Raw genomic sequence first — 27,288 nt, 5'->3', positions numbered from 1 at the left:
CCCCAATACAAAGTCAACATCAGTTGGCCACAGTTTTGTGGGCAAGTCTGAGATGTAGAAATATTCTATTCTATTCTAGATATGGTTTATCTTACCTTGCAAAAGATGACTTAAACTGTTCACATGAGCCTCGCTGTAGAGACCCTTGTCTTTTTAAAGGCATGACTAGGTTAGATATTAATTCCTATGTTGCAGACATGAAGTGGAGCAGACATCACACTCATGGTGGTTCATGCTGGTTACTGTAAAAGTGGATCAGAGACAGTCACCTAAAATCACTGACAAACCCACAAGCAAAATTTTCAACTTCTGAAAATTTGGGTTCAGGTGCAAGATACCAAATCATGTAACAAGTGAGAGAATGAGGTATGGAATCTGCTCTTGGGGGTATGTCTCTGGTATGGTGCAGTAGCAGGACAGAATTACAGCTAGAATGAGCCCGGTTTCTGAGCAACCTCAATTATCTGTTAATGGCCCAGCATTACGTGGTCAAATGTGCTCTAAATTAGTCTAACTCCCTCTCCTGTAATATAAGCCAAGCTCATCTGATGTGGGACATTTACTGCAAGCAGGATAAATAGTACAAAATGCTGAAAATTTTTATTTGCCATCGTTTTCCTAAAGCCTTCAGGAATTGAAGTGACAGCTTTAGTGTCAAATGATACAACGCTGCAGCAGTCAGAGGTTACAGATGGCCTTGTTAAAAACTCGCATAAAGAAGTCTATCAGCAACAGGCAAACATGAAAGAGAAACTATTTTCAAACAAACACTTCAGAGAGAATACTGAATTAAAACAGAGACCCAGGGGAGCAGTTCAGTGAAGCTTTTCACAATCATTCGTTAGTTAGTCATTCAAATATTTTGAGACAGAATCGTGTACATTCATTTCTGAAGTGTGTGTGCTTTTTCATAGCTGAGTCAGCCCACTTGATGTAAATAGATCATAGCAGGAAAAATACATGAGCAGTCCCCCAAAGGTGGCACACAGAGGTAGACCGTGCTGTGTCAGTGATGGACAATTAACGAGTGTTTGATCCTATTTTTTCAAACATTTACCATCAGTGCTCTTCTGCTTGTATTGTTTAACCTTCTCTCCCACGCAGGTCCACGTTAATTTGGTTTGGATGGGGAGCAGCAAGTGAAACGCACGAGCCTCCGGCTATATGAGACCTTTGGGCTTGGGAAAAAATCCTGTCCACCCCCGCAGTGTCACTCTAAGTTCAAAGGGATGACAGAGGCTTTCCCATACTCGAGGTGCCATCCCGCGATGAAGAGGCAAAAGACCTTTAGCTGGAATGACCACACAAGTTGAATCAGCAAGATGCCATGTTCGTGCATCTCTCCTCTTTCAAAGTCTCAGTTTGGATTGGACTTGGAAATGAAAAACACCAAGTCCAGATGCCAAGCTCTCTCCCACATGTATCTCAGAAGAACTCATTACTCCTAGGTTTGAGTTCAATCGTACTTCTGAAAGTTTGAGTGTTATTAGCACAAAATCATGATTACATCCATACAAATCTCTCAGGGTCTGGTAGTTTTTCCCCATGTATAAATTTTATTTTAGAAGCCGACAGCTTAAAAAAAAGATCAGAAATCATAAAAAGTAAGCTACAACCTTAGATTTTCTTGTCTCAGAACTAGCTGCTTAAATGAAACAAGTCTGTTAAAAAATAAAGTAAAATATAGATGAGTAAAATTTAACGACAAACCAGTCATGTCTGTTTACAAGTCATTTTGATATTGAGAGTAATCCAAAGCTTTACTGTATCTTAAGTATTAAAGTAATTCCCTCACTTGTCCTGTCTTCAAGCATTTCCATGCTTTCATTTTTTTAAAAAAAGCATTCTCTTTGCTTTTTCTAGCTATATTAAAATTGTATATCTAATCAGTGTTAAAATGGGAAAGCTTTATTAATCTTAGTTGCCTTTCTCCTAGTGCTCAAGACAGCCTAAAGCAGAGGAAAATGAAAGTAAGCTTTGGAGCTTAAAACTCACTTTTTCAAAATTCTTGTTTAATTGTTCTCATTAAATATGCAAGATCCCAGGAACTGGCAAGAGGGACTTAGATATAAAAGAGGCACATTAAACATCAAAAGTGGGAGGAAAAAAAATCAGGAAATGCAAGTTTCACAAATTAGGAAAATTTACATGATATCAAGTGTGCAGTAAAGATATTTAATTGAAGTTCCCCACAAAAACAATGAGCAATGAAAAGAAAAACCCCACACTGTACAAGTTCTAGCTGTTGGGCTTTAGTCCTTGAATTCTTTAAAAGTCTATTGCAGTAAAACTCGATTTGTTACGCATTTGCTGTGCTAGCACTCCCCCTGATTATTCGATTCAATACGATGTTAAATTGCCTTTACCAGTATTTATGAGCTGCTTCTGGAACATCTAAAAAGAAGGCTGGCATCTTGTTAAAGACTTTATTCATTTAATAAGGCTTTTGTTTTCATCTAGTTTTGTTTTAACAAAGTCACTGTGTTTTCTTTCCTTTGAGCTGATCAGGAAACTCTACATAACCATCCAGTTTTAAAAGAGAAATGCTAACAGCAAGATGTTGACATATGTAAAAACAGGGCAATGAACTGGATTCTTTTTTAAGATGTAATCACAAACTGTAAGAAACTGCTTTGCTTTTACTTGCAAAATAATCTTGGGATTCTGTGAGTTAGAAAATTGAGTGCTTACTCCCGCAGCTGGTCCCTATGATGTCAAAGAGCACATCTACATCAAATCTCGAGGAGGAGCCCGAAGCTGTTTTCCACACTAGGTCAGTGTCTGAACACACAGCGAGTGAAGCCTCATCCTCTCAGAAAGTTTCCTGCATTTGTTTCTGGTGTTTCAGGGTTCAAGTTCTAGAACCATATTAAGTCATTGGATTTTAGGTGGCCGCCCCTGCTGAGCTCAGAAGGATATCAGAAGGAAGCTGGGACTCCTCCTAAACTGCTGGGGGAAAAAAAAGAAAATCCCCAATTTTAATTTTTCTTACCTTAGTGAAACATTCCAGGCAGGAATTTTAAAGAGGTGCTAGTATTACTGATTAAAAAAATATGTCTTCAGCAGTCTGAAACAATCTCTGTTCTTCAACAAGTTTCGGTCCGTGCCCCCTTTTCCCACCCTCTCAAACTTTGTATCACCTTGCAGCTTTGTCCTGAACGTGACCGTTAGCCATGACATATAAAGCTGCCTTCAATTCTACAGTGCTTCTAGGTTTATAGCAATATCTACCCTGGAATATCTTCTGTGAGCAACATTAATTCATTTTTAAATGAATTAATGAGAAGAAAAGAACAATTTTAAGAGGTAGTTAAGATACTTACTTGAACTTAGTTGCTTATTGATACTTACTTGCTATCACCTGGTAAGTCAGGGATCATTCAATTCCCATATCTGAGAGTAACTCCGTTTATATTTGTTCTTTGCCTTGTAATTGTAAAACTGCTGCCTCCAAAGTTTCTAGCCACAACCTTGGCTTTGACCTCAAAGTTAAACTATCATTACAGAGATATTTTATCCATTTTTTTCCATTACAAAGATATTTTTCTTTGTCTCAACTCTCATTTTGTAATGGGTATTTAAACAAAGTAAACTTCATATTTAGATAATTTGTGTAGACAATGATTATTGGCTAAGAAGAGATTAACTCCCTGTTTCTGATGTAAATGCTTGCTGAATTGCATTGCAGAACAGGGACTCTTGTCCCTCAGCCAATAGGAAGGACTTGTATTTCTCTCAAAGGTAGAAATAAAATGAAAATAAAAGGGTAAGGAAACTTTCGCCGGTAAATCATTTATTAACCTTAGCATGTTAATATTCTCCAGAGATGTGAAATTGCCTTCTTTGGCCAAGCCAGCTACTCTTCCTTCACCTTCTAGGTCCTATTACAATTTATTGTCCAGGATTAGTGAACAGAAAAATGAGAATGCATAGTTTAAATAGATGTTTTACCAGTGAATTACAGGTATTTGTTGTCTTGCAGATCCCGTTCACCGAGGAGCTGATGATGAGGTATGAAATCCTGATGCTTCTGCTAAAGAAAGGTTTCTCTGAACTCAAACATGCCAGTTACAGGAAAAAATATCACATATAAACAGGATTTAAAAGACTTGTAATGCCTGGGAACAATGCTAAATGCCACAGGAGTTATTTCATTCGAGAGGAAGACTTCAGATCTCGTGTTTATAACACAGCCAATATTCTCATAGCAAACCTCTTTCAGCTGGAGCGAGTTGTGTTTCTTTGTTGGACTTGCTTCCACTTCCATGGGTTTTTGCCAAAGGAGGGCTCCCAGTTCTGTCAGCTGGGGCTGCAGTGACACCTAGTAACTGCTTGGCTAATTACAGCCCAGGTTTGCCCAGGCTCTGTCCGGCCTCTTTGCTCCAGCAGTGAGCAACTCCTCACCCACAGCAGGGTTTGCCTTTGGCACTACCAGCACATCACCTTCGAGTGCCATGAGAGCCAGCGCTCAGAGCTGAACAGCCTCAAGCACTGAGAAACAGCAATTTACCTGCTTATGCTCACACACTCCTTAGAATATAAAATCATCCTTTGAATCAGACGTTTTAATCAACTAATGATACACTCTCACTTCTATCGAGACCTTCCTGCACGCTTTCTACATTTTACACTCTCCCCCACGTGTCCGCTACGCCAGCAGTTCATTCCCTAGACAAAATACATCTGCTCGTTATCTTATTGAACAGACTAGATTTACTTCTTATATTTAAGAGTTAAATAACAATTCAAATACTGTAGATTTGACAACCCCGTCTAAAGAGAAGACTTCATGTTCAGCTGCACTTTCAATAAATAAGGTACCAATAAGTTAGCAAGCTGATCTAAGGAAGCAGGTCTCTGCAGGTTTTGCATGATTTGCGACCACTGACTTGAAAAGGTTTTCCACATATTAAAACTTAACAACAGTATGGTAAGAATTACAAAATTCTCAATTTTTAGGAAAAGATGCTGAGGCACTGGGCTCTCAAGTGATTTCCACAGTGTTTAGAAGATGTTTATGGGCAAGGAGGAGACACCATACTTCCCCACAGTAACTCAAACTGTATAAATCTGAAGGCTATGTCAATTAATAAATGTTGGGAAAGCTGTTGTACCCTCAGATGGTCAGCAAAACTGAGTTCAGAAGGGATTACACAGGCACCTCTGAGAGCAGAACAGCAGGCTTGTAGTGCAGGTAATTGGCAATCAAAATAATTACTCAGTGACTGATCTCTACTTCCAAGCTTAAGAGAAAGCAATGACATTTCATCTTGTTCAGTTAGTATTTTTCTTGTTGATGAAGAAAGGTATTCTAAAACACCCTTTTTTCTTCATTTACACATCTTGACTCTGAGAAAAACAGATAAAACTCTTGGAATTCCACCCAGAAGCCTTTTTATCAAGTACACTTTTCATTGTTTTTTTATATCCCTACTTGTCTCCTACTTTAATTAAAGCCAAAACAAGTGTGTTTATATGACACAGTCCTTTTTGTAGTCCTACTGATGTCTTTAAAAGTCCCAACACTGGCTGCTAATTACTTTTAAAAGACCATAGGTCAAGGTAACTAACAGTGAAGTCAACATGGCACTTCTATTGATTATCTCCTAGAATTGCCTCACCTAATTGGAAACAGTTGGCTACTAAGTTGGGGTTTTAACTGACCTCCTTTAACCTTTGCAATCACAAGCTATGGAGATGCCTGTGGTGTCTTTGCTGTGTGTTTTGAGTCACACACAATACTGACATTCTTTGCTTCTGAGGTTTCTTCTGATTAGAGCTTGAGCTTATAAAGTGATGTCATCCTGCACACAGTTTACAGCCAGAAGGTCCCAAGCACACTTTTACTGCTCTTGATTGAATGCACATGACAACGGACCATCGAGTGCGTTGCCTTCAGCCTGAGTGGGATGAACTTTCGGTAAAGTTCTTGTGTTTAACGTTCTCTTTCTTCAACAACTAACGTGGCCTGAACAAAGAGGGTTTTGCCTTTGTGTTAGAGCGGAGAATGAAGGCAGAAGAAAACCACTCAGATCCTGACTTGAATGCTGACATACAAAGACACTGAGCTGAAGCCATGCAAAGCAACTAGGAAATCCTGCTGCTGTTTGGAAGCAAAGATAGGAAGGAGCCTGAAGGCTTCACTGTGCTGTACAGCAAGAAATCTGGAGTATTTGTATCTCAGCAAAGACTGGATTGATTGGTACAAATTTGCTGTGTAAATTCTTCTAAGCTACGCTCAGATTTGTACATGAACCTTCTGAATTCTTGTCTGGTTAACACATTTCCTAACTTCTCAATGCCACATAAACTTGAAATATATTACTTAATAAATTATAATTCTTTTTATTGTGTGTGATGAGAGGGTATAATTTTGCAAGTTTTAAGGCACTTAATATCCCCTGTGCTGCTTGCTAATACTGTTCTGGTTATTGTCTGTCACGGGAAACCTGATCCGCATGCGTGGCTGTGCTCGCTAGTCTCTAAGTTGGTCCTTACCAGCTACGTACTCACTGCACAAATTAGAAGGTAATTATTGAACGTGAACTATACATGATATGACCAATAACCATCCCAAGTGAAGAAGACCTAGCATATTTGTCATCATCCCTGAAAACAATTACTTACTAAGCAGGCACTGTATTCACAGAACATTGCATTCCTTCTTTATCCAGCAAAGATTAATAACTTCTGAGTCAGACTTAGGCCTGGATTCTGGGAATGAGGAAACAAAGATCTTGTGGTTACTCGTTTTGCACAAACTGGTTCTTTTCAGAGTAGTGGTTTTTACCATGGGGTGAAATGAAAACAGCTGCCAACTGCAATTTGCTTCAAAAAGGCAGTGTCCACTGGTCACAGTCTGGACACGTCTGCAGCTCTGAGAAGCCCTGATCATAGAATCACAGACTGGTTTGGGTTGGAAGGGACCTTAAAGATCATCTAGTTCCAACCCCCCTGCCACAGGCAGGGACACCTTTCCTCTAGACCAGGTTGCTCAAAGCCTCATCCAGCCTGGCCTTCAACACGGCCATGTGTGTGATCTTTCATACGCTACAGCCACTGAGCGCTTTGTTTCTCCTGAACATTTAACACTGAATTCTCACCTCTGCAAACACTGCTGCATCAGATCTGCGTAGTGAAGAGCAGGCTCAGCCCAGCAGACTCCTCACCCTCTCTGTGCACACTGCTTCTTATTAGCTTGTAGTCAGAACAGCCGGCGTGTCTTTCGAAGAGCCAAGCATGGCACAACTGCTTCTGCACTGCTCCCAAATATATTTGAGCGCTTCCCACACTCTGGGTACCGGGACCATCTCAGCGCAGGGTTAGAAGTATTCAATGCAGATGATGAGCAAGTCCCAAGCAGCTTAGGTCTGCTTTTACCTACCACCGCAGGCCAAATCAAGGGAATTTTCTTCTTAGGGCAGGATTCTGCTCACCTAACATCAGGTGCGATGTAGATGCTGCAGCTCAGCCAACTGATCCAGCCTTCTTTTTTTTAACCAAGAGAACAGGGCACTTCAGGTCACCATTCAGCTGACCCAGTTCAGACCTACTAGTGCCCAGTGCGTGCATCAGAGCTGACCACGATGGGAGCCTAAGGCTATGCCAGCAGCCCAGGTTGACTCAGATGTATCAGATGAAGCCCACCTTGGAGTCCACGTGTGGTGTGCTGCACTTCTTAGACATGCTATAAATTACTTCTGAAAATAAACCCGACATTCCTCTTCAAAGCCCTTACCACCAGTCTGCAGGCCAGGGGCTGTGAGCAGCACATCTGCATTTTAGAGTGTCCTAGCAGCCTGCCTCGGAGGTGTTGCCTTCCCTCTGTCTGATACCTTAGTCAGTAAGGAAATTAAAGGGGATTAAAATAACGACGCTATGTCATATCCTTCTCCAGATGAACCCAGCCTGAACCAGACATGGAATTTTCTAATGACTCCCTTAAAATGGGTGTGCTCCATTCAAGCTTAGCAGATAAAAGGCGGAGACACTTGATCTTTGCTTACTACAAACTACTATTTTCTCCAAAGGCTGCATTTATTTTAAATTAAAAAAAAAAAAAAAGCGCATTCTGCGCTTCAGTGTTTAAAATCAGCAGTGCAAGTTTCACTGGGCTTCCTCTGGAGAGAAACCGCCTACATGAATTCAGGTCAGGTCACCCGGAGAGTGTTGATGCTCCAGACCAAGGGTGACTCGAGTGTCCATTCCCCCGCTGCAGTGCAGTGTCACTCAGCATTATTCCCACTGCTGTTTGCAATAAAAAGGAGCAGCCCTCGCTGCTCCCCACCCCAGCTCCTCACACCTCTTGGGTGAAAAACAAAAGAGAATCATAGCATCGTGGAATCATTTTGGTTGGAAAGGACCTTTAAGATTGAGTCCAACCATTAACCTAATGCTACCAAGCCCACCACTAAACCATATCCCTGAGCACCACATCTACTCGCCTTTTAAATACTTTTAAATCCCTCCAGGGATGGGGATTCCACAACTTCCCTGGGCAGCCTGTTCCAATGCTTGAAAAATCATCTGTTCCTTCAAAGGCATCCTTAGAGCTTCTCTCCAAGCGCCTGCTCTGTGCTCTTCACTAAATGAAAGGCAAAACCAAACAATGGCCGCAGCAAACCCAAGGGAAACCTCGTTGAAATCTTGTCTCTCCCCACCACACTCTGCTCAACCCAACGTCTTCCTTGAACTCAGGAGCTGTCCACAAGTAAACGTTGCCCATTCTTCATCTCCTCCCTCCAGCTGACTCTTCTGGTCTGGCAAAGGACAGCCACCATACCCACGGGACACACAACCAAGCAACGCCAGGAATTCATACAACACCCTGGGCAGCCTTTGAGCCTCCTCCACTAGAGACAGGTAGGTGTAAGTTCAGCTTTATGTTCCCGGCTTGTTAGGGACACAGGGAAAGGCAAGTTTTGTTTTTCTGAAATAAAAGGGGAAAAAAAAAAAAGGGGAAGAAAATAGGTGGGGAAGGAAATTTTATTTCCAAGCTTCTAAAAGGATCTTACAAACCACAGAGAATAAAAAAATGCAAAACTATATATATATATTTTTATATATATATATATAATTGACAGGGTCCTTGTAAGCAATTCTTCACATTATTCTAACGGTGATAGCAGATACCACTTAACCATATATGTGTTTTTCCCGTAATCCTGATCGCTGCCGACAGCTGACAAAACTCTTCTCATACAAAATTTCCCCTAGACTGTACAGATTCCTCTTCTTGAAAGTACAGAAGGAAAGAGGACAAAATCAATCAAGGAGAACAAAAAAAAAAAAGAAAGAAAAATCTCTTTAAAAAGGTGTTCCCAGGTAGGGTGGTGGGAAAGCCAGGCGTGATGCCTCCTCCATGGCTACGGGACATCCTTCCCCACCCCCAGCGCTCCCTGCCTTTCCATGGCAGGGGCTTTCCTCCAGCACCCGTAACTCCCCGCCGTCCCAGCCGTACCCCCCGTGCTTCCCTGCGCCCACCTTGCCTGGGGTCTCACGCACTTCTCCAAATGAGCCCCAACCTTGCCTGGCTGCACCCCTTGGCCTCAGCACCGCTCTTCACCCACTCCTTCCCTCCAGTCCTAACCTCAACCTTTATTTTCTAGGACTTCCTAACGGCTCTGCTCATCCAGGAGGAGTTAATCCAGGACCTCCATCCCCACCAGCAGCACAGCTTCCAGCTCAGCATCCCTCCTGCTACTCCAACCACCCCTGCGGCGGGGATGCCAGCGCGCTCCAAGCTTGCTGCTTGGTACATCAACGCTCGCTGCGCACGAGGAGGAATTCACGCTTGGCTTTTCAGGATCTGGCACCCACGGCGGGAAGCCATGGGACCACGGACAAAACCAACAGCTCCAAACCAGAAAGAACCTCAGGAAATAAATGCAGAGAAAGCCAAGAGAGAGAAAAATGGAGCCGGGGCAGCTCCGTGCACTCCAGATTCTCGCTCGCCCTGAAACGTCCTCGCAGCTTTTGGACATTGACAAAAAGTAAACAAAACCCCATCAATCCCTTGTTTCCCCATCCCACCCCCCCAACAGTTTCTTTAACACTTAATATCCAGCTTAAGTGAAATCAACAGATTTTTAAATCCATACAGGTGTCAAAAAAGGAGAGAGTAACAAAAATTAGCGAGTTCCCGTTGGCACAACAGAAAAAAAAAACCCCAAACTTGAGCCTCGGAGGCAGAGGGCTAAATGCAATGTCTCTTCTAAGGGCTGTGCTGCCCCACTTCAGAGGTCTACGGGGCTCTTTGGGTCCTATTTGGGAACCCCCCTTGGGGCCCGAACGTCTCTCACTGTCTCCCGGCATCCTCCGTCCCGACCCCGGCACTGGGGACGCTGCTGCAGGTGGCTGATGGGGGTGGCTGGCTCAGCCTCGGGTCAACCCCGGCTCCTTCCTGCCCACCTCCACAGCCAGGCAAGGGGATTAGCCCCACACCATCCTCCTCCTCCGCTACACCCTATATGTAAAATGCAACCACAAACACCCCAGCCAGCTGTGTGAAAGAACGTATATATTCAGCACGCACTCAATACAGTATAGCAAAAAAAGCTATCGTTTCCTTAAAAAAACAACCACCAAACCTTCAAAGGAACCATCAAAGCTTCCACCTCGCTCCCACCCTACAGCCCTGACACTTGTCCTTCAACCTCCCAGCCCTGCGCCGTCCCTGCCCGGCACGGGACGGACGGTGGCCCCGGCTCTCCGGCAGCACCTCGCGCCGCGGCACCCAGCTCCTCCCGCGGAGCCCGGGGTGCCGAGGATGCTCCCGCCGGGCAGGGGCTGCTCAGGTGCTATCCCGTGCAGTTATTTTTTGGGGGAGGACAGACCCCAAAGTAACAGAAAGCGGGGCAGGCTCTGGCTGCCAACCCCGGGGTGCAGCTGCAGCCTCGCCGGGGCTGGATGTGGCCGTAGGGATGTGCCAGGGAGGAGATGGGGGGTCCCATCGCTGATGCTGGGGTGGGGGGGGTCCACGCTCAGATCGCTGCGACGGCGTCTCCGCTGTTTCTGCTGGAAGTGGGGGACGAGGCCGAGGAGGGGGAGAGGAGCGGTGTGGTGGCAGGGCCGGGGGGCTGGCAGGGCCCTCGCTGCAGCGTGCGGGGGGGAGGTAGATCGGCTTTGGAGACCTCTCGCCCAGGAGAAGGTCTGCTCGGACACCAGCTCGGTTCCTGGGGGGTCAAACCCATCGCGGGGCCCCGAACATCCGCGGTCGCCTTCTCCCAAGGTGTCTCGGAGCCTGTTCACGCCGCCGGAAAGCTCTTGAACTGGGGGAGCAACTTTCCTTGACACGTTTTAGCCCTGAAACTGCCTCCACGGCCGCTGCAGGCAAACCCCGAGCAGCTGGGGATGAGCCCAGCGGTGGCCGCAGCGACCCCCGGGGCAGGAGGGACCCCAGCTGCCTCCGCTCACCCGCCTGGCTGGACCCCGACCCCGACCCCAGCCCCTCTCCCTGCCCCGTGCGCCGTGGGGATAGCGTGTGCGATGCTCTCCGTCCTCCCCCCTCCCCAGGTCCCCGTCCCCAGCGTCCCCCCTGCCGTTAGTCTTGCTGCTCGTTCATCTCCATGTCCGACACCAGGATGTTCTTCTCGGCGGCTTCGCTGGGGTTGGAGGTGGTGCGGCTGTAGCGGGCGCTCTCGAAGGTGCCCCGCTCCGCGCTCCGCCGGCGCTTGTACAGGTAGACGGCGATGCCCAGCACGGCGCCCAGCACCAGCGTCGCCAGCACCACCACCGCGATGGCCGTCGTGTTCTCGGGCAGGGCTGCAGGAGGGGAAGAAGCCGGTGAAAGGCAGCCTGCCCTCTCCCACCATCTTGTCCCGCAAGAGGGGCTTAGGCTGGTGGGGCTCCAGTCGGATGGTGGCTCTGGGACAGGACTGGAGTCTGCTTTGGTGTTTTGGGGACATCCTGCCCCTGGCAGAGCTCCTGGGGTTGGGCAGCCTCTCTGGGTCGCTCCTGATCATAGAATCACAGACTGGTTTGGGTTGGAAGGGACCTTAAAGACCATCTAGTTCCAACCCCCCTGCCACGGGCAGGGACACCTTCCACCAGACCAGGTTGCTCCAAGCCCCTCATATCTCATCTCAATCTCCTCTCTTTCAGTTTAAAACCGTTCCCCCTTGTCCTATCACTCCATGCCCTTGTAAAAAGCCCCTCTCCAGCTTTCCTGTAGCCCCTTCAGGCACTGGAAGGTGCGGTCTCCCCTGAGCCTTCTCTTCTCCAGGCTGAGCAGCCCCAACTCTCTCAGCCTGTCTCCACAGCAGAGGTGCTCCAGCCCTCTGAGCATCTTTGTGTGCACGAACATCTGGCAGCTGCCTGGGATGGATCTTTGGGATCCCACCAGCACATGCAGTGTCCATCCCTCAGCCTGCCTGCGGAGTGTGGGCAAGGGCAGGAGAGCCCAGCAAGGGGCTGGCAGGACACGCTCCTCCACAGAGGCTCCTGCTGCTGTGGAGTCCTAACCCAGGGCCAAAGCTGCCTGGAAATGGGATTTCCCACCCACAAACACCATTTCTCCGGTTATTGACACAAGCCAGGCTGCAGCACGGCCCCCCAGTGCCAGCTCCTGCTCCCGGTGCCATGCCCAGGCTGACGGTGCCACTCACCTGCCCTGGAGAAGCTGCTCTCCTCCACTGCAACAGCAACACAGACACGTGAGTGCGCGGCCACGGCACCCTCCCCGCCTCCCAGCGCCAGCAGCACCGTGTCCTCTGCTGCTCCCAGCTCCGTGTCCTCACCATGCCCCACACACTGGGTAACGCACAGCTGCGGGGGTCCTCCAGCTCTGCTCCACCACCCCCCCACCGGCCTCATCCTGCCCAGAGGTGCTGACCCACTGAGCCCAGCGGGGACCTGCAGACCCCACCATCATCCCCTACAACCCCCCGACACCAGAACTGCCCGACACACGTGGCCAGTGCTGCCAGTGGGACAGAGCTCCGCCTTGCAGCCCCCTGCCCGGACCCCCAGCTCACCCCATGTCAGCGGGGGTCCCTTACCTCGGGGGATCTTGCAAATGACCCCCATGGTGACGTTGGTGCAGGAGCCCAGGCGCCACACGCCGTTGCTGCTCTGGATCCAGTAGCAGCTGTTCTGGCTGAGCATGCTGGGCCCCGTGTCGTGCTGGCCCCAGTTGGAGTAATTCACGGCGGTGTTGTCATGCCAAACCAAGGTGCCACCTGGGAAATGGAAAAATTAGGCCTGGGGAGGCGGAAGGGGATGCCCCATCTTTGCCCCAGTTCAGAAACCACAGGGAGACGTGATGGGGTGACGGGGAGGTGTGATGTGGTGATGGGGAGGACTGGGGGCTGTAGGGCACCCTCCTGAACCCGCAGGCTCCAGTGCTATGGAGAAGACTCTCAGCTTCAAAGCCACAAGTCCCATCCCACCAAGCCAGAGGAGGACACACACGGCACATCCAGCATGGCCTAAAGCACTGGGGGCTCCAGGTCACACCATGGCATGAGCCCCCCCCACTGGTGCCATCACCAAGGGCTTCCTCTGCTCACCACAGACCTTATGGGAATTCATGGTGGTGCCTGGAGAAATATCTAAAACCTCACTCCTTGCTTTGTACCTTTGGGGTTGAAGGTCATGCCCAGCCAGGCACCCTTGGATGGGCCCTCGTACGCCTGGAGATGCTCCCACACGAAGACGTTCTCCATCTCGTCCTGGATGGACAACACCGTGCCGCCGACTGCGGAGGAAAGAGTGTCAGGGAAGAGCCCAGAGCTCAGAAGATGGAGCTCAGGAGCAGCAGTGCCCAAGAGGACAAAGCTGAGGAACCACCCATGAACCACATGGTGGCTGGGGAACCCCAACACTAACAGCAAGGAGGAAATGATGGCTGACCAAGGCTGGACATGGGCGCAGGGATGGGTCCCATTCAAGGGTGCTCTGCTGCACCCACGGGCACCCTGAGGACCCCACCCTCTTCCATTTCCAAGGGTGCGTCACCCCCCCTCCACCACCACAGCCCCCCCCTCCCCATACCTTTCTGGCACCTCCTCATGGCATCTTTCTGCCCCAGGGTGATCTCCATGTGGAAGGTGTAACAGTGGTCCCTGAAGGGGATCCAGGACGAGTCCTCCAGCGACTTGGGACAGCTGCCGCTGTAGCTCCACTTGTGCGTGCGGGGGGCACCTGGGGACCACACGGCGCACTGGGGGTGAGTGGGGTGGCACGGGGTGTTGGGGTTCCACAGCACTTTGGGGCACCCAGCCCCACAAGGACGCGCACAGAGCTCCAGAAGGTCCCTGCTGGGATGCCATCTCCAACCCTTGGTCGCTCCCCACCTCGTCCACCCCGTGCCAAGCCCCCGCGCCCCCCGGGCCAGCACCTGCTCGGAGCTGGCAGATGCCCCCCTGCAGCTTGGTGTCGCAGCCAGCCGTGCGCCAGCTCCCGTCCGCGTCCATGTAGGAGCAGCCGGCGACCTGCTGGGGCTCCCCGTCCTGCCAGTTGGTGTAGAAGAGGTTCTCCTCTGTCAGCCACGAGTAGCTCCGACCTCCCTGGAGAACCAAGGGGAGGAGAAGTTGGGGGGCTGCCATGACCCCCTGGAGACCCCCACCCCAAGCGTCTGCCCCTTCCCTCACCTCGTTGTTGGCCAAGCCAATCCAGAGCGGAGCCCGCAGGCTGCTGACGGCCTGGGTGAGGAACGCCTGGCTGTAGGGGTCGGGGATGGTGACCAGGGTGGCGTTGAGGGTCTCGCAGAGCAGCAGCGCCTCGTGCCACCTGAGGGGTTTCTGCAGGATGCGGTAAGTGCTGTTGTGGTAAAAGAGGGTGCCGGTGGGCGAGGGCAGGTACGGCGTCCGCGCGGGGCTCAGGGACGGGTCTGGGGGAGCAAAGAGACACAGTCAGAGGGCACGGAGGACACTCCTACAAGCCGGAGGGGGCGTCACCCCTTCATTCCTCCCTCCCTCTCAAGCCGGGGTGTCCCTGGCAGTGCTGTGCACGGGGCACGTGCACCTGGGGACATCTCGGTGCAACCGGGGAGGGCGGAGAGGCCACGTCCCCGGGGGGGACGAGCAGTGACGCCCCGGTGCCATCCCCTCCTTGGAGCTGCCCATCGGGATGCACGTCCCCGTGGGACACGCCGCGCCAGGCTGCTGTGTGCAGGTTTGGGGTTGGCTGGGACCAGGGATCCCCCTCAAGTCAAGCCTGACTCCCCGAGCTCCTCCAGCACCCCGAGTTCCCCCCAAGCTGAGCCCAGCACCCCAAGCTCCCCAGCCGCAGCCCCACCGCAGCACAGGGGTGGTGGTGGCAGGTCCCCAGCGAGCAGAGGCTGGGCTGTCCTCCCTGTCCCCCCCGTACCTATGCTCCGCTGGCAGATGTAGCCATGCTTCTCCTCCAGGCAGCCCCGGTCGTCCCAGCGCCCCGTGAAGTGGGCGGGTGAGCCGTGCCACACCACCACGCAGTTGGTCTGCACAGCCAAGGTGCAAGGTCAGCGCTGCCCTTAGCACTGTCCTCCCACCCCCACGGACACCCCCACCCCAGGGACCCCCCACCCTGCACGGCCGGATCCTGCTCTGCCTTCACAAAGCCACCCCAGCACGCTAAAACCTTCCATTCTCATGGTGGGACACGGGGCCGAGACCTTCCCAGGGGCTAAGGCCTCCCCAGGGGCTGGGGGATGCCTCGGGGGGGTCTCACTCACCGGCTTGTCGCGGGGGCTGGTGGCGCCGCAGCCCGAGGGCTCGCCGGGCGCCCAGCTCACGTGCCGCAGCGGCTCGCCCTCCACCCACTGGAACTCCCTCTGGGCGTCGTGGAGGCCGATCCAGAGGTCAAAGGAGATGTTGGGCAGCATGGATGTGATGAAAGCTGTAAGCGACGGGCAAGGTGCTGAGGACCACCCCCAGCAGGTCCCCAGGCAGCGGGGCCAATGGCGGTCGGGGGGCACCTACCCTGCTCCAGGGGACTGGCGATGGTGGCCAGGACGGCGCCACGGCTCTCGCACGCCTGCTTCGCCTCCGGCCACTTCACTATCTCGGCTTTGTCGTGGCCATTGAAGCTGAAACACTGCCCGGGTGGGGGCATGGGATGGTCCGAGGGTGCAGCCGCCATCTCCATCACAAGCCCTGCACCCTTCCCGCTCACCCACCCTCTGCAGCCCCATTCTGCCCCGACAGTCCTTCTCTCCTTTGCACAAAATCCCAGTCCCAGCCTGGTTGGGGTTGGAAGGGACCTCTGGAGATCATCCAGCCCAACCCCTGCCAAAGCAGAGTCACCCAGAGCACGTTGCACAGGGTCGAGTCCAGGCAGGTTTGAATATCTCCAGAGAAGGAGACTCCCCCTCTCCCTGGTCAGCCTGTGCCAGGGCTCTGGCACCCTCACAGCAAAGAAGTTTTTCCTCATATTCAGATGGAACTTCCCATGTTTCAGTTTGTGCCCGTTGCCCCTTGTCCTGTCACTGGGCACCACTGAGAAGAGTCTGGCCCCACCTCCTTGATCCCCCACCCTCTTGCACCCGCACCCCGCAGTGCACCTCTCCCGCATCCCTGTGCACGCAGCCCCCAGCATTTCCCCCAAAACACATGCCCACCTTCCTCCTCACCCCACCATTTCTCAGGGCTGGTGGGGGGCCAGGAGGCAGCTGTCCCCCCGCTCTGTCCCCTCCGTACCTTGCTGAGGAAAGGATACCAGCCGCGGGGACAGCCCCCGCTCGCCGGAGCGGGCAGCGGCGGGGGGGAAGGCTTCGCAGCCGTCCCGTTGCTCCGCTTGCAGATGTAGGGCAGCGCCGTCAGGCACTTCTGGTCCCCCCAGTCCTCTGCAGGGACGGACAGGCCAGGCATGACCCCACCGCACTGGGTGTAGGGGTGTCCTCCTCCCCCCTCCGAAGCCCGAGCCCCTCACCTCTGCTCGCCGTCATGTACACGCACTTCTTGTCCTTGTTGATGGGCCGGGGCTTGCCCGGTGCCCAGGAGACGAAGTTGAGGAGGGACCCATCAGACCACCTGGGAAAGGCACCAACTTGGCCAATGGGACCAGTTGCATGCCCTAACTGGGAGCACACCCCACCACTGCCCTGTCTTGGGTGAGGAAGCTCCATCCCAGCCCCCCAGGGTGGGTCCCCCCCGCGATGGAGGTGCTGAGCGGCTCTGCAGGCTGGGGACGGCGGCACGGGGACGCGCAGGGACGCGGTGGCTCCGTCTCCGACTTACTTGAACCTCCCGTCGTTCTCGTAGGTGTGCAGCCCGATCCACCAGTGCTGCTCCTGGCCCCTGGAGAACTACATGCCCGGAGAGGACACATCAGTGCCCTGCAGGGACCGGGTGGCCTTGGGGACAGCCACTGCCACTTGGGGGCTGGCCATCCCCCCTGCAGCTTGCACTGCGGCAAAAAGCATCACCTCACCGAGCCCCAAACCCGCACCCGGCCACCGGGACCTGCCGCCACCCCACCAAGACCCATCGTGACCTCAGCAGAGCCAGGATGTCCCCAAATAACATCCCTCCAGCAAAGGATGGAAGAAGCAGGGGAGGGAGCGACATGGGGAGCCCGTGGGTGCCCAGGAAGGTCCCCGTCCCCCCTGGTACCTTCTTCAGGTTCTGGCCTAGGAAGCGCAGCTCAGCCTCGCCGTGCACAGACGCCAGCTCCGCCTGGAACCAGCTGCAGATGCGCTGCGCCTGCACCCACGTCGAGTGGTGCTCGAAGAACTTGTACTCGGCCTCCTGGTACTTCACCCACTCTTTGCTGCCTGCAGGCAGGGACCAGTGTCACACCACCGCTGTGCCACCCCACAGCACCCACCGCCCCATCCCATGGAGCAGGGGACCAGGGCAGCACCCAGGATCCATCCTCCTCCAGGTAATGCTGCAGGGATGCCCCACAGGGACTGCGACGGGGTGGGAGACGCCCGGGGAGGACGGTTCGCCCTGGATGGACACACGGCCATGGCCAACCCACCTTGGGTCGTGATCTCCGGCTCCTTCACGTCGGCACCTGGCGAAAGGGCAAGGAGAGGCCGTCAGCGGGATGCGGGGCTGGGATGCTCCTCCTGATGTTCTCCTGCAAACCGCCCACGGGCCCCAAGGGCGAGGTGCCCTCCCGAATACCCCAGCACCTCTCCTAGCCACTGAATTAGGACTCATCCTCCCGTGAAGGCACAACCTTCACGAGGGAGGTGACAGAGGGTCCCCCTGCACCCGCACCCCCATCCCACAGCCCATCTATTCAAAGCTGAAGGGGTTGGGGGGGGCCCTTCGCCGGGTACCTTTGGGCAGTTTGCAGATCCAGTCCAGCTGGGCTTCGCACTGCATCGGCATCCACTGCAGGGAGGCCAGGTCCAGCACCGCACACGTCCGGATGTCATCGTCGTCGTAGTTACTGCGGTCAAAGTTGTGGTAGAAAAACTGGGGGGGTCGAGAGAGACGGGCGGTGTTGGGCATTTCCACCAGCGCCGGATTTGCCCCCCCTCCCCTGCACCCCAAACGCCAAGGGGATTCGTTATTGCCGCAATCCCCCCACCCGGACTCACCCCCAGCCCGTCGCTCCACCTCCAGCTCCGGTCCCCTGCGGGGTCCCGCCGGTTCAGGCCGATCCAGAACCAGTGCTGCTCGTGGAGCTCTGGCTCCGACTCCCTGCGGGGAGCCAGGAGGAAGGCTGAGAACACACCCCCCTCCAAACCGGAGGTTTTTATATTTATATATAAATATATATTTCTAATCTGGCCTTTTATTTGTTTGTTTTCAAAGCCCCACGACAGCCAGGCAGGAGCTCGGGTAACAGGCATGCCGGCACAGGGCTGCAGGAGTTTTAAACCCCAGCTCCATCCCCAAATTACACTGAATTTCCTCTGCTTCTCCTGCATCCCCTCCTCGGTGCAGCCACACCAACCGATGCACCTTCCGGAGCACGGGGACGGGTGCGAGCTCGTGCCAAGGCGCAGCCGGCCTCTCACCCGAAAATCTTGTTGAGGGCATTGGCGACGAAGTGCTCCTCCTCGTAGCTGCCCAGGCTGAGCAGCTGGGCCCCCAGCTCCCGGCAAAACTCCTGCGCCGCGATCCACGTCTTCTTCTCTTGCAGTTTCTCCAGGTTGAACACCTGCGGAGGGAGGAACCGGCAGCGGAGGGGGCTCAGAGCCGCGAGAGGAGCCCAGCATCGTCCCCACCCCGCGGGGAGCAGCATCCCGGGGCGCGCTGCCACCGCCCTGAACCAGGCTTGGGGGGTCTGGGCTGCCCTTGGCAGCACCAAAACAGAATCACAGAATCGTTGTGGTTGGAAAGCTCCTTTAAGATCACCGAGTCCAACCATTAACCCGGCACTGCCAAGCCCACCACTAACCCATGGCCCTCAGCACCACATCTCCATGGCTTTTAAATCCCCCCAGGGATGGGGACTCCACCACTGCCCTGGGCAGCCTGTGCCAGTGCTTGACAGCCCTTTCGGGGAAGACATTGTCCCTGATCTCCAATCTAAACCTCCCCTGGCACAACCTGAGGCCGTTTCCTCTCGTCCCATCGCTTGTTACCTGGGAGAAGAGACCGACCCCCACCTCGCTACACCCTCCTTTCAGGCAGTTGTAGAGAGCGAGAAGGTCTCCCCTCAGCCTCCTTTTCTCCAGGCTAAACACCTCCAGGTCCCTCAGCCGCTCCTCATCACACTTGTGCTCCAGACCCTTCCCCAGCTCCGTTGCCCTTCTCTGTACTTGCTCCAGCATGTTCCTTCACCCCCCCCTACATGGGGAGGCACGTGCACCCCCCCAACGGCCAGCGCCAGCCCCCCAAGCCCCCCGTACCTTGTAGCAGTGCCGGAGCTTGGAGTCGGAGCTCCATCCCGGAGGGCAGGCGGCGGTGAGGCTGGGCGTGGGGTAGGGAGCGGGCAGCTCGGGGTTCACCGGGGTGCCCAGGTTCTGCCGGCAGATGTACTTGGCCTTGAAGGTGCTGCAGTTCTTCACCTCCCACAGCCCCATGGAGCTGCCGGTGGCCAGGGCCACGCAGCCGCCCTTGTTGTAACCTGGAGCGCTCGCGGGAGTGGGGAGGATGCCAGCCTTAGGGTTGGGACTGTGCCAGGTGGCAAAGCCAGCACCCGCCCTGCACGGAGGGGACATCCCCATCCCACCCGTGGCCTCCCCCTTACCGGGCTGGTCGCGGTTCCAGTGGGTGTACATAACCTCGTCGCCGCTCAGCCAGCGGAAAGCGCCCGTCTCGTTGATGTCCTGAAGCGCCGTCCAAAAATACTCCCCGTCCCAGCCGTAGATGAGGCTGCTGACGTACGCCTGCTCGAACCTGGCGGGGCGGCGAGAGCGGGCGATGCTGCGAGCCGGGATGCCGAGCAGCCCGCGACGCCCCAGCCCTTGCGTGACCAGCCCAGCTGTCAGGTCACACCCCGCCTTTGGGGGGCTCGTTTTGGGGCAAACCCCCCTCCGCTGGTGCGGCACCGACCTGTTGGTGATGGTGACCAGCGTGGAGCCGTAGTCGGAGCACATCTTGCGGGCGTCGCTGTAGGGGACGCGGTCCTCGCCCAGCCAGAAGCAGGAGGGGCTGTGCCACTTCCAGCCCTGGGGACAGGGGTGACAGGGGGACATCTGCCACTGCCTGCCCCAGCCTTCCCCAGAAGGATGGGAGTGACCCCGGGGGGGTGAGAGCAATGTCCCACGTCCCCTGCCACCCCCTCCGCCTCCTCCTGGGAGGTCTCCAGCCCCCAGCTTGACCCCGCTCAGCTCTGAGCTCTACCAGGCCCCTGGCCCCAAAGGACATGGCTGCAGGGAAAACAAACACCCAGGCAGCTTCAAAGCCGGGGAAGCGGCTCTCCCCGCCAGCGTCCAGCCCCGGCCGGGGCGCGGGGACGGGAACACAATCCTCCTCTATACGCCGCGGGGCCAAATCCAGAGCCTGCTTTAATCCCCCGCCTTGTTGATGTTGGAGCCTCTCCGGGGCCGGAGACACAATAGCCCCTGTTTTGTGCCAGAGCGGGGAGCGGGGCGGCCCTGGGGCTGTCAGCAGTGGCACAGGGAAGGACGTGGGGGCTCAGCCATGAGAGGGGACACGAACATGATGGTGGGAAGGGTGAAGGTGAGTGGACCCAGGCTCAGGGACCCTCCTGGCACGGTAGGAAGCATCACCAGGGTTTTACCCCTGGGGCCCTGGAAGGACAGCGGGGGGCCACATGCCATCTGCAGCATCGTCAGCACAGCGGGGAGGGAAGCAGGAGAGCAGCTTTGAGAGACCAAGAGGAAAATGACCCCAAATCCCATTTTTTTTTCCCCCAAGTTCCTGCTCCTGCAGTCTTTCCCCAAAGTCAGCAAATCCAGGTACGGACCCACCGGCTGGGTCCCACCGGGAACAGCACGGACACCCCTGGGCAGCCAGAAAAGGGGCCTGGCATGGGATGGTGCAGGTCTCCGATGTCCCCAGAGCAGTCCCCAACCAGCCCTGGGCCTCAGCATCACTAAAACCACATGGGTGCTCTCCCATGCACTGAGTCCCTGTGACCCTAAAAGGGTCCCTTGACCACAGCAAGTCCCTGTGACCCTAAAAGGGGCCAGGATGGGACCCTGAACCCCAAGTGCCGCCTCCAGCTCCCGACGTGCCCCTGGACCCCTTTCTGGCTCTGCCTTTCCCATCGGCCCAACCTCCATCCCCCAGCACTCCCTTCAAGGCTGTTCCAAACACAAAGGGGGTTTGGAAAGGGGGAGAAAAAGCAGCAAAACCACCCAGAAAAACCAGCACAGAGGCCGGAGAGGATGGGGGGCCAATCCTGTGAGCAAGACGCTGCCTCCTCTCCATCAGCCTCTGCATCTGGGTGGCAAATGGCCCCGTTGAGGATGAAGCAGGGGAGGAAGGATGGGAAAAGGTCTTTCCTCGGTTCGTTTATCACTCCCAGGTTGTTTCCCAGTGGAAACAAACACCAGTGGGTGCTGGGCACCCAGGGCCAGGGTAAGACTGCGGCTGGAGAGGCAGGAGGGAGTTAAACCTGCCCGGGGACATCCTATTAACACTCAGGCTCCTGCTGGGACCAGTGGCACATTTCCACCGAGCGCCCGTGTCCCCAGCGCCTGCTGGCACCGGGCCTCCTCCAGCTCTGCCTGGCAGCCCCCCAGCCCCGATCTGGCCCACGCTCCCCCCGAGCTCTTGCAGAGCCAAGTGGCTGCTGGGGTTCGTCCCTGCTTCGACCGGGGTAAAGACCTGGGAGGAGCCACCCGCGCAGCCCCCAGCACCGCCGGGAGCTGGCCCCGAGGGGCTGCTTGCTAGTCCGAGGGGCTGCTTGCTAGTCCGAGCGCGCGCTGGCTGGCTCTGAAACGCTGGGAGACGTTCAAGAGCGGCGGCGACGCCAGCCTCAGCGCTCGCAGGCTTTGCAAAGAGGCACAAAAGCGACTTCCCAGCCAGCATGGGAACAGGGCAGCCTCAGCCCAGCTCGACAGCGGGGGAAACTGAGGCAGAGCAGTGTCTGGGTGAGAACCCGCCGGTCTGGGGGCCCCGTGTCCCCGAAACGCCCGTATCCTGCCCCGAGGACTCAGCCTGCCATGGCGGGGCTGGCAGCTGCCTCCGTCCCGCCAAGAGCAGCTTTGCTGCTGGGTTTTGGCACAAAGAGAGGCAAAGGGGTAAAAAAAAAAAACAGAATGTCCCTGCTGGCAACCAAGCCAGCCCGAGGGGGAGGATCCTGGACGATGGAGACATGCGCTTTGGCCCAGTTTCTTCCCGCAGCCTCATGCAACCACAGAAGCGAGGGGCTCGGCAGCCCCGGGCACAGCCCCGCAGCTCCGGCTGCTGCTCATCAGGGCTCCCTGAAATGGCTTTGGGGAGAGGTCCCCTGCGAGCCCGAAGCCCCGAGCATCAGGCAGAGCCGTGGAGCAGCCACAGCCACCTCTCACCCCGGGTCCCCCCTCACCTTTCGGCACCCATGGTCATCCTCCTCCTTCTCCTGGCTCACCCGCCCGGGCTTTTTGCAGATGGAGGGCAGGGTCTGGTTGCACGGGCTGTCGTTCCACCTCCCCTCCTGCACAGGGTGGAGAAGAGCAGGACTGAGCCCAGCCGACAGCCCAGGGAACCCCCCAGCCCATCCACCCCCATGGCGGGTCCACAGACCTTCCTTCCCTACACCAAACCCCCAAGGACGCTGTGCTGGATCCCTCCCACCCCAACAGCCGGGATGAGACGCGGTCAACCCCAGCTGGAGACGCTCCCTGAGGTGTCCCCTCCCTGGCCATGAGGATGTTGCGGTGCTCTCTGCGAAGGTGCAGGATGACCCCCCCTGCCCCAGGCTCTCACCGGTCCCCAGATGGTCACACAGTCTTCCAGGCTGTCACGGAAATTGTTGGGCTCGAAGGGGTGCCAGTAGGTGAACCTCACGGGCGTCCCATCCGACCACTCGAAGTTCATCTGCAGCTTGAGATCGTTCAGGCCAATCCAGAGCTCCTCTACGTCTGCCAAGACAGGAGGGTCAGGGGGTGAAATCCCCTCTGCCTGGCTGAAATCGGGCAGAAACCCCCTCGGTGACACAAGGCCCCGTGACAGGACTGTGGGTCTGCAAAGCATCTGCCAAAAGCCCTCGTGGGTGCTGCAGGGCTCAGCCTCTAACCCCGGGCAGGGGAGGGCAGGGGAGGGCAGCTCCTGCCCACAAGCATGGACCCAGGGAGGGGGAAACACAGCGACGTTTGCCAGCAGTTTTGGGAGAGGTGCTGGCAGCAGCAGAACGGTAACAGTCCGGACCTGGGGGCTCAGGTCCAGTGAGCTACTGGTTTTCAACCATTCCCTCCCATCCCAGCCCCATCTGCTCCCGGCCTGGGCCGCCAGCACATCCCCCTCCTTCCTCCGCCCTCCCACAGCTCCTGCCTCCCCCAGTATGACCCCCCTCCAGCCCCCAGCCCCTGCCCAGTCCCCCGATGTCCCCGTGGGGGGTTTCGCTGCCAGGCTCTGCCTCTGCGGAGCAGGGCCAGGCTGGGGGCTGGTGGAATTTGGCCGGAGGGGCTGAGTTCGTATGGAAACAGCAAAACCCGAGCGAGGGACCCTAACGAGGGGTGGCACGAGCGAGGTCCTGGGGCGTGGGTGCTCCCCTGGACACGATTGCTTGGGCTGAAGCTTCCCCAGCACCGTCCCAGCTCTGACACATCCCAACGTAGGAAACTTCAACCCAGACAAGAAAGAGAAACCTGGGTCGCCGTAGGCAGGAGTTCCCCCTTCACATGACCTGCTGCAGGGACACTCGTGTCCGGGGCAGATTTAGCAGGAAGAGCTGCAGCCTCCTCCAGCAAAGCCAGCAGGAGGTTTTTTCTCCATCTTTTTCTACATTAACCAACTGGGACTAGTGCCATTCCCAGCTGTGGCCGCGTATTTCCTCGCCCAGCACCGCAGCCGCCCAGGAACGGCTTTTACATTCGCTGGATAGAGGATGCGCCCAGAGCACGGGCTCCTCCGAGCAACACGTCGCCTCAACTTCCTCCATCACACAGAACTGACCTTTCCACAGACCCCAAAAATCAGACGGGAAGGGTGCTGCAGGCCCTGCCAGCTCCCCCTTACCTTGCTTGATCTGCTTGGTGACGAACTCCAGCTCGGAGAGGGTGTGGATGCTGACCAGGTCCCCGCCGCTCCGCAGGCACGTCTTCTTCGCCTCCTGCCAGCTCTTCTTCTCTCCCACGAGGCGGTAGCAGTTGGACTGGAAGGGCTGCCAGCTGGGCTCGCAGTCCACCTTCACCTCCGACCACGAGTCTGGCAGGACACAAGGCAGCCTGAGGGCTCCTGTCCCCCTTGTCCCCAGGGAGGGGACCACAGTCCCACGGGGTGCTCAGGAGACCAAGACAAAGCAACGGTGGCAAAGCTACGGCCCAAACATAACACACAGCAGCAAGGTGCAGGTGGCGGTGGCTTCACAGCTCCGGGGACAAACCAAAACCCCTTTTGTTTGCAGAGGAGCGACCCCAGAGCAGAGCAGAGAGCACCCAGCCCCCTGGGGACCGCAGGGGACCTCCCGCTCCTCTCGGTTCCTCCCCTCCCACCCAACCTGTAACTGCACCGAGCACTTCTTGGGGGATGCTCCTTGGGGAGGACTTTTTCCAAATCTGGGTACCCCCTGGGAGCTCCATCCCTGCACCACGAGCATCACCACGGGCTGCTCCGGCACTGGGACAGCATCCCCTGGCTGTGTCGGGATGGCCGGGACACCGGGGTCACCCGCTCCCGGTGCTGCTCACCCCCCCGCTCACCCGTCAGGAAGGGGTCGGCGGTGGCGTTGGGCTTCTTCTTGCAGACGTAGGGGAGGGCAATGCCGCAGTCACGGTTCTGCCAGCCCCCGGACGACTCGGTGCGGATCACCCCGCAGTTCTCCTCGCTGGGGTTGTCTGGCTGGTCTGGAAAGTGGGGTGAGGCGGGGGACACACTGCTGAGGAGCTGGTGGGGCCGGGGCAGAGCTGCCAACGCTGCCCACGCAGGCAGGGCACTGCACGGGGACAGGCACCAGCACGGTGCAGCTCTGCCTGCTCCAACACCAGTAAAGATCTATTTATTTTGTTATTTTGCACGACAAAGACGTGACCCCGCGTGCCCAGGATTATTTATTGTGCCTCTACGCCCAAGGACAGGTCAGGAGCATCAGTATTTTACCTACAAATGTTGGATGGCAGCTGAGGGGGTCACGATACCAGACCTGAACTGCTCCCGCCTGTCCCCAAACCTCCTCCTGGGGTATCACAGTCCCCACAAGTGCCTCTGGGTGACAGCACCAGGCACGACCAGAGCAGCCCTCGCAATGGGTCCTTCTGACCCCTGAGCACCCCAGGGTTGGAGATGGGTGTCCGCGGTCAGGGTCCACTCCTCAGACACACTCCAGCACCGAGTAGGGACACGACGATCCTCCAAATGAAGGTGCTCAACCCAGGGTACCCACAGGGCTGCTGAGGGTTTGCAGAGGGACAATTCCCCCTCCAGCACCCTGTGTCCCCCCTCCAGCTCCATGGATGTCCCAGGCTGCTCCACAACCCCACAGGGCTCTTCATCCCCAGGCAGCGAGGGGACACCCCATGGCAGCCTGTGCCACCTCCCCTGCCATGGGGCCATCTCCAGCGGTCACAGCCTGTCCCCCAGCCCCCCCATCACCACTGTAACCCCCTCAGCTCACCGCTCTCCCAGTTGAGGTACTTGAGGGGCGAGTTGTCCGACCACTGCCAGCCTCCGTTGATGTCCAGGTCATTGAGCCCAATCCAGAGCGTGGAGCTGTACCCCGTCAGCAGCCCTGGGACCGACGCAGACAGAGGGGCAGGATTAGTCCCCCCAGCCCCAGCTCAACCCCCAGCCTGTCACCATCCCCAAACCAACCACCCGGGGCAGGCAGAGAAACCTGGCACCGGTGACAGTCACAGTGCCCCCAGCTCTGCCCCGGGGGAGGAGGATGGGAGCACAGCCATCGTCTCACCGTTGATGTAGGTCTGCTCGTGGATCTCGGTGATGCTGAGCAGGTTGGCCCCTTGCTGCTCGCAGCTATTCCAGGCCTCCCGCCACGACAGCGTCGACTGGAAGTTGAACTGGTAGCAGCTGTTGGTGAGGTGGTCCTTGTCCCAAAAGGTCTCGCAGTCGTTGCCTGCCGGGACGAGCACGGTGAATGCCCAATGCAGCCTCATCCGCAGCTCCAGAAACCCCCAATAACCCCCCAAAAAACAGGCGATGAGAAGCCAGTGGGGCTGCGCTGGCACCGCAGGCTACTTGTGGGAGGAGGGACGAGGCAGGAGGGGAAGAGAAGGCTTCGGGGAGACCTTCTAGCACCTTCCAGTACCTGAAGGGGCTACAGGAAAGCTGGAGAGGGGCTTTTGACAAGGGCGTGGAGTGATAGGACAAGGGGGAACGGTTTTAAACTGAAAGAGGGGAGATTTAGATGAGATATTAGGAAGAAATTCTTTGCTGTGAGGGTGGTGAGAGCCTGGCCCAGGTTGCCCAGAGAAGCTGTGGCTGCCCCCTCCCTGGCAGTGTTCAAGGCCAGGTTGGATGGGGCTTGGAGCAACCTGGTCTGGTGGAAGGTGTCCTTGCCTGTGGCAGGGGGGTGGAACTAGATGGTCTTTAAGGTCCCTTCCAACCCAAATCAGTCTGTGATTCTATGAGGGAAGGGGAGAGGCAGGGATGCTCCCAGGAGGGATGAACATGGGGTTTCTGCTTTTCCCTGTGGGACACGTCCCCCCTCACTTACTCTTTATGGGGCAGAAGCCCCATCGCTCATCCTTGCCGTAGTCCTGGGTGGTGGCACACCACAGATGGCCATCCTCCCGCCCCGTGCTCGTGCACTCGTGAAACCACTGGTTGTCGTACTTGAAGGGGATGGTGCACGGCTTCCCGTGCGAGTTGCCCTGGATGGTGTAAATCTCTGCAG

The 27,288-nt window shown here is 55.6% G+C and overlaps 1 protein-coding gene across 1 annotated transcript in view; it reads right to left on the bottom strand.

Moving 5' to 3' along the window:
• Positions 1 to 11,538: 11,538 nt before the first annotated feature.
• The window catches only part of MRC2 (mannose receptor C-type 2), a 28,554-nt gene continuing 12,804 nt past the window's right edge, over positions 11,539 to 27,288 (bottom strand). Inside the window, exons 3-30 of the mRNA XM_068418539.1 lie at positions 27,109 to 27,282; positions 26,344 to 26,508; positions 26,050 to 26,163; positions 25,139 to 25,282; positions 24,456 to 24,644; positions 23,205 to 23,359; positions 22,825 to 22,932; positions 20,379 to 20,494; positions 20,074 to 20,222; positions 19,733 to 19,950; positions 18,896 to 19,038; positions 18,473 to 18,575; positions 18,209 to 18,347; positions 17,902 to 17,937; positions 17,532 to 17,692; positions 17,157 to 17,224; positions 16,849 to 16,949; positions 16,617 to 16,762; positions 15,900 to 16,014; positions 15,653 to 15,816; positions 15,310 to 15,418; positions 14,592 to 14,830; positions 14,339 to 14,507; positions 13,993 to 14,142; positions 13,577 to 13,696; positions 12,999 to 13,178; positions 12,606 to 12,632; positions 11,539 to 11,763 (exon numbers count right to left, since the gene is read on the bottom strand). Coding sequence (XP_068274640.1) covers positions 11,543 to 11,763; positions 12,606 to 12,632; positions 12,999 to 13,178; positions 13,577 to 13,696; positions 13,993 to 14,142; positions 14,339 to 14,507; positions 14,592 to 14,830; positions 15,310 to 15,418; positions 15,653 to 15,816; positions 15,900 to 16,014; positions 16,617 to 16,762; positions 16,849 to 16,949; positions 17,157 to 17,224; positions 17,532 to 17,692; positions 17,902 to 17,937; positions 18,209 to 18,347; positions 18,473 to 18,575; positions 18,896 to 19,038; positions 19,733 to 19,950; positions 20,074 to 20,222; positions 20,379 to 20,494; positions 22,825 to 22,932; positions 23,205 to 23,359; positions 24,456 to 24,644; positions 25,139 to 25,282; positions 26,050 to 26,163; positions 26,344 to 26,508; positions 27,109 to 27,282 — 3,923 coding nt within the window. The 3' untranslated portion in view covers positions 11,539 to 11,542. The remainder of the gene's footprint in view (positions 11,764 to 12,605; positions 12,633 to 12,998; positions 13,179 to 13,576; positions 13,697 to 13,992; positions 14,143 to 14,338; positions 14,508 to 14,591; positions 14,831 to 15,309; positions 15,419 to 15,652; positions 15,817 to 15,899; positions 16,015 to 16,616; positions 16,763 to 16,848; positions 16,950 to 17,156; positions 17,225 to 17,531; positions 17,693 to 17,901; positions 17,938 to 18,208; positions 18,348 to 18,472; positions 18,576 to 18,895; positions 19,039 to 19,732; positions 19,951 to 20,073; positions 20,223 to 20,378; positions 20,495 to 22,824; positions 22,933 to 23,204; positions 23,360 to 24,455; positions 24,645 to 25,138; positions 25,283 to 26,049; positions 26,164 to 26,343; positions 26,509 to 27,108; positions 27,283 to 27,288) is intronic.

The sequence above is a fragment of the Nyctibius grandis genome, chromosome 26 (assembly GCF_013368605.1).
Source record: "Nyctibius grandis isolate bNycGra1 chromosome 26, bNycGra1.pri, whole genome shotgun sequence".
In the NCBI taxonomy this organism is placed as follows: Eukaryota; Metazoa; Chordata; class Aves; order Nyctibiiformes; family Nyctibiidae; genus Nyctibius; species Nyctibius grandis.
The sequence above is the reverse complement of the archived record's forward strand: the minus strand, read 5'-3'. Positions and strand labels throughout refer to the sequence as shown.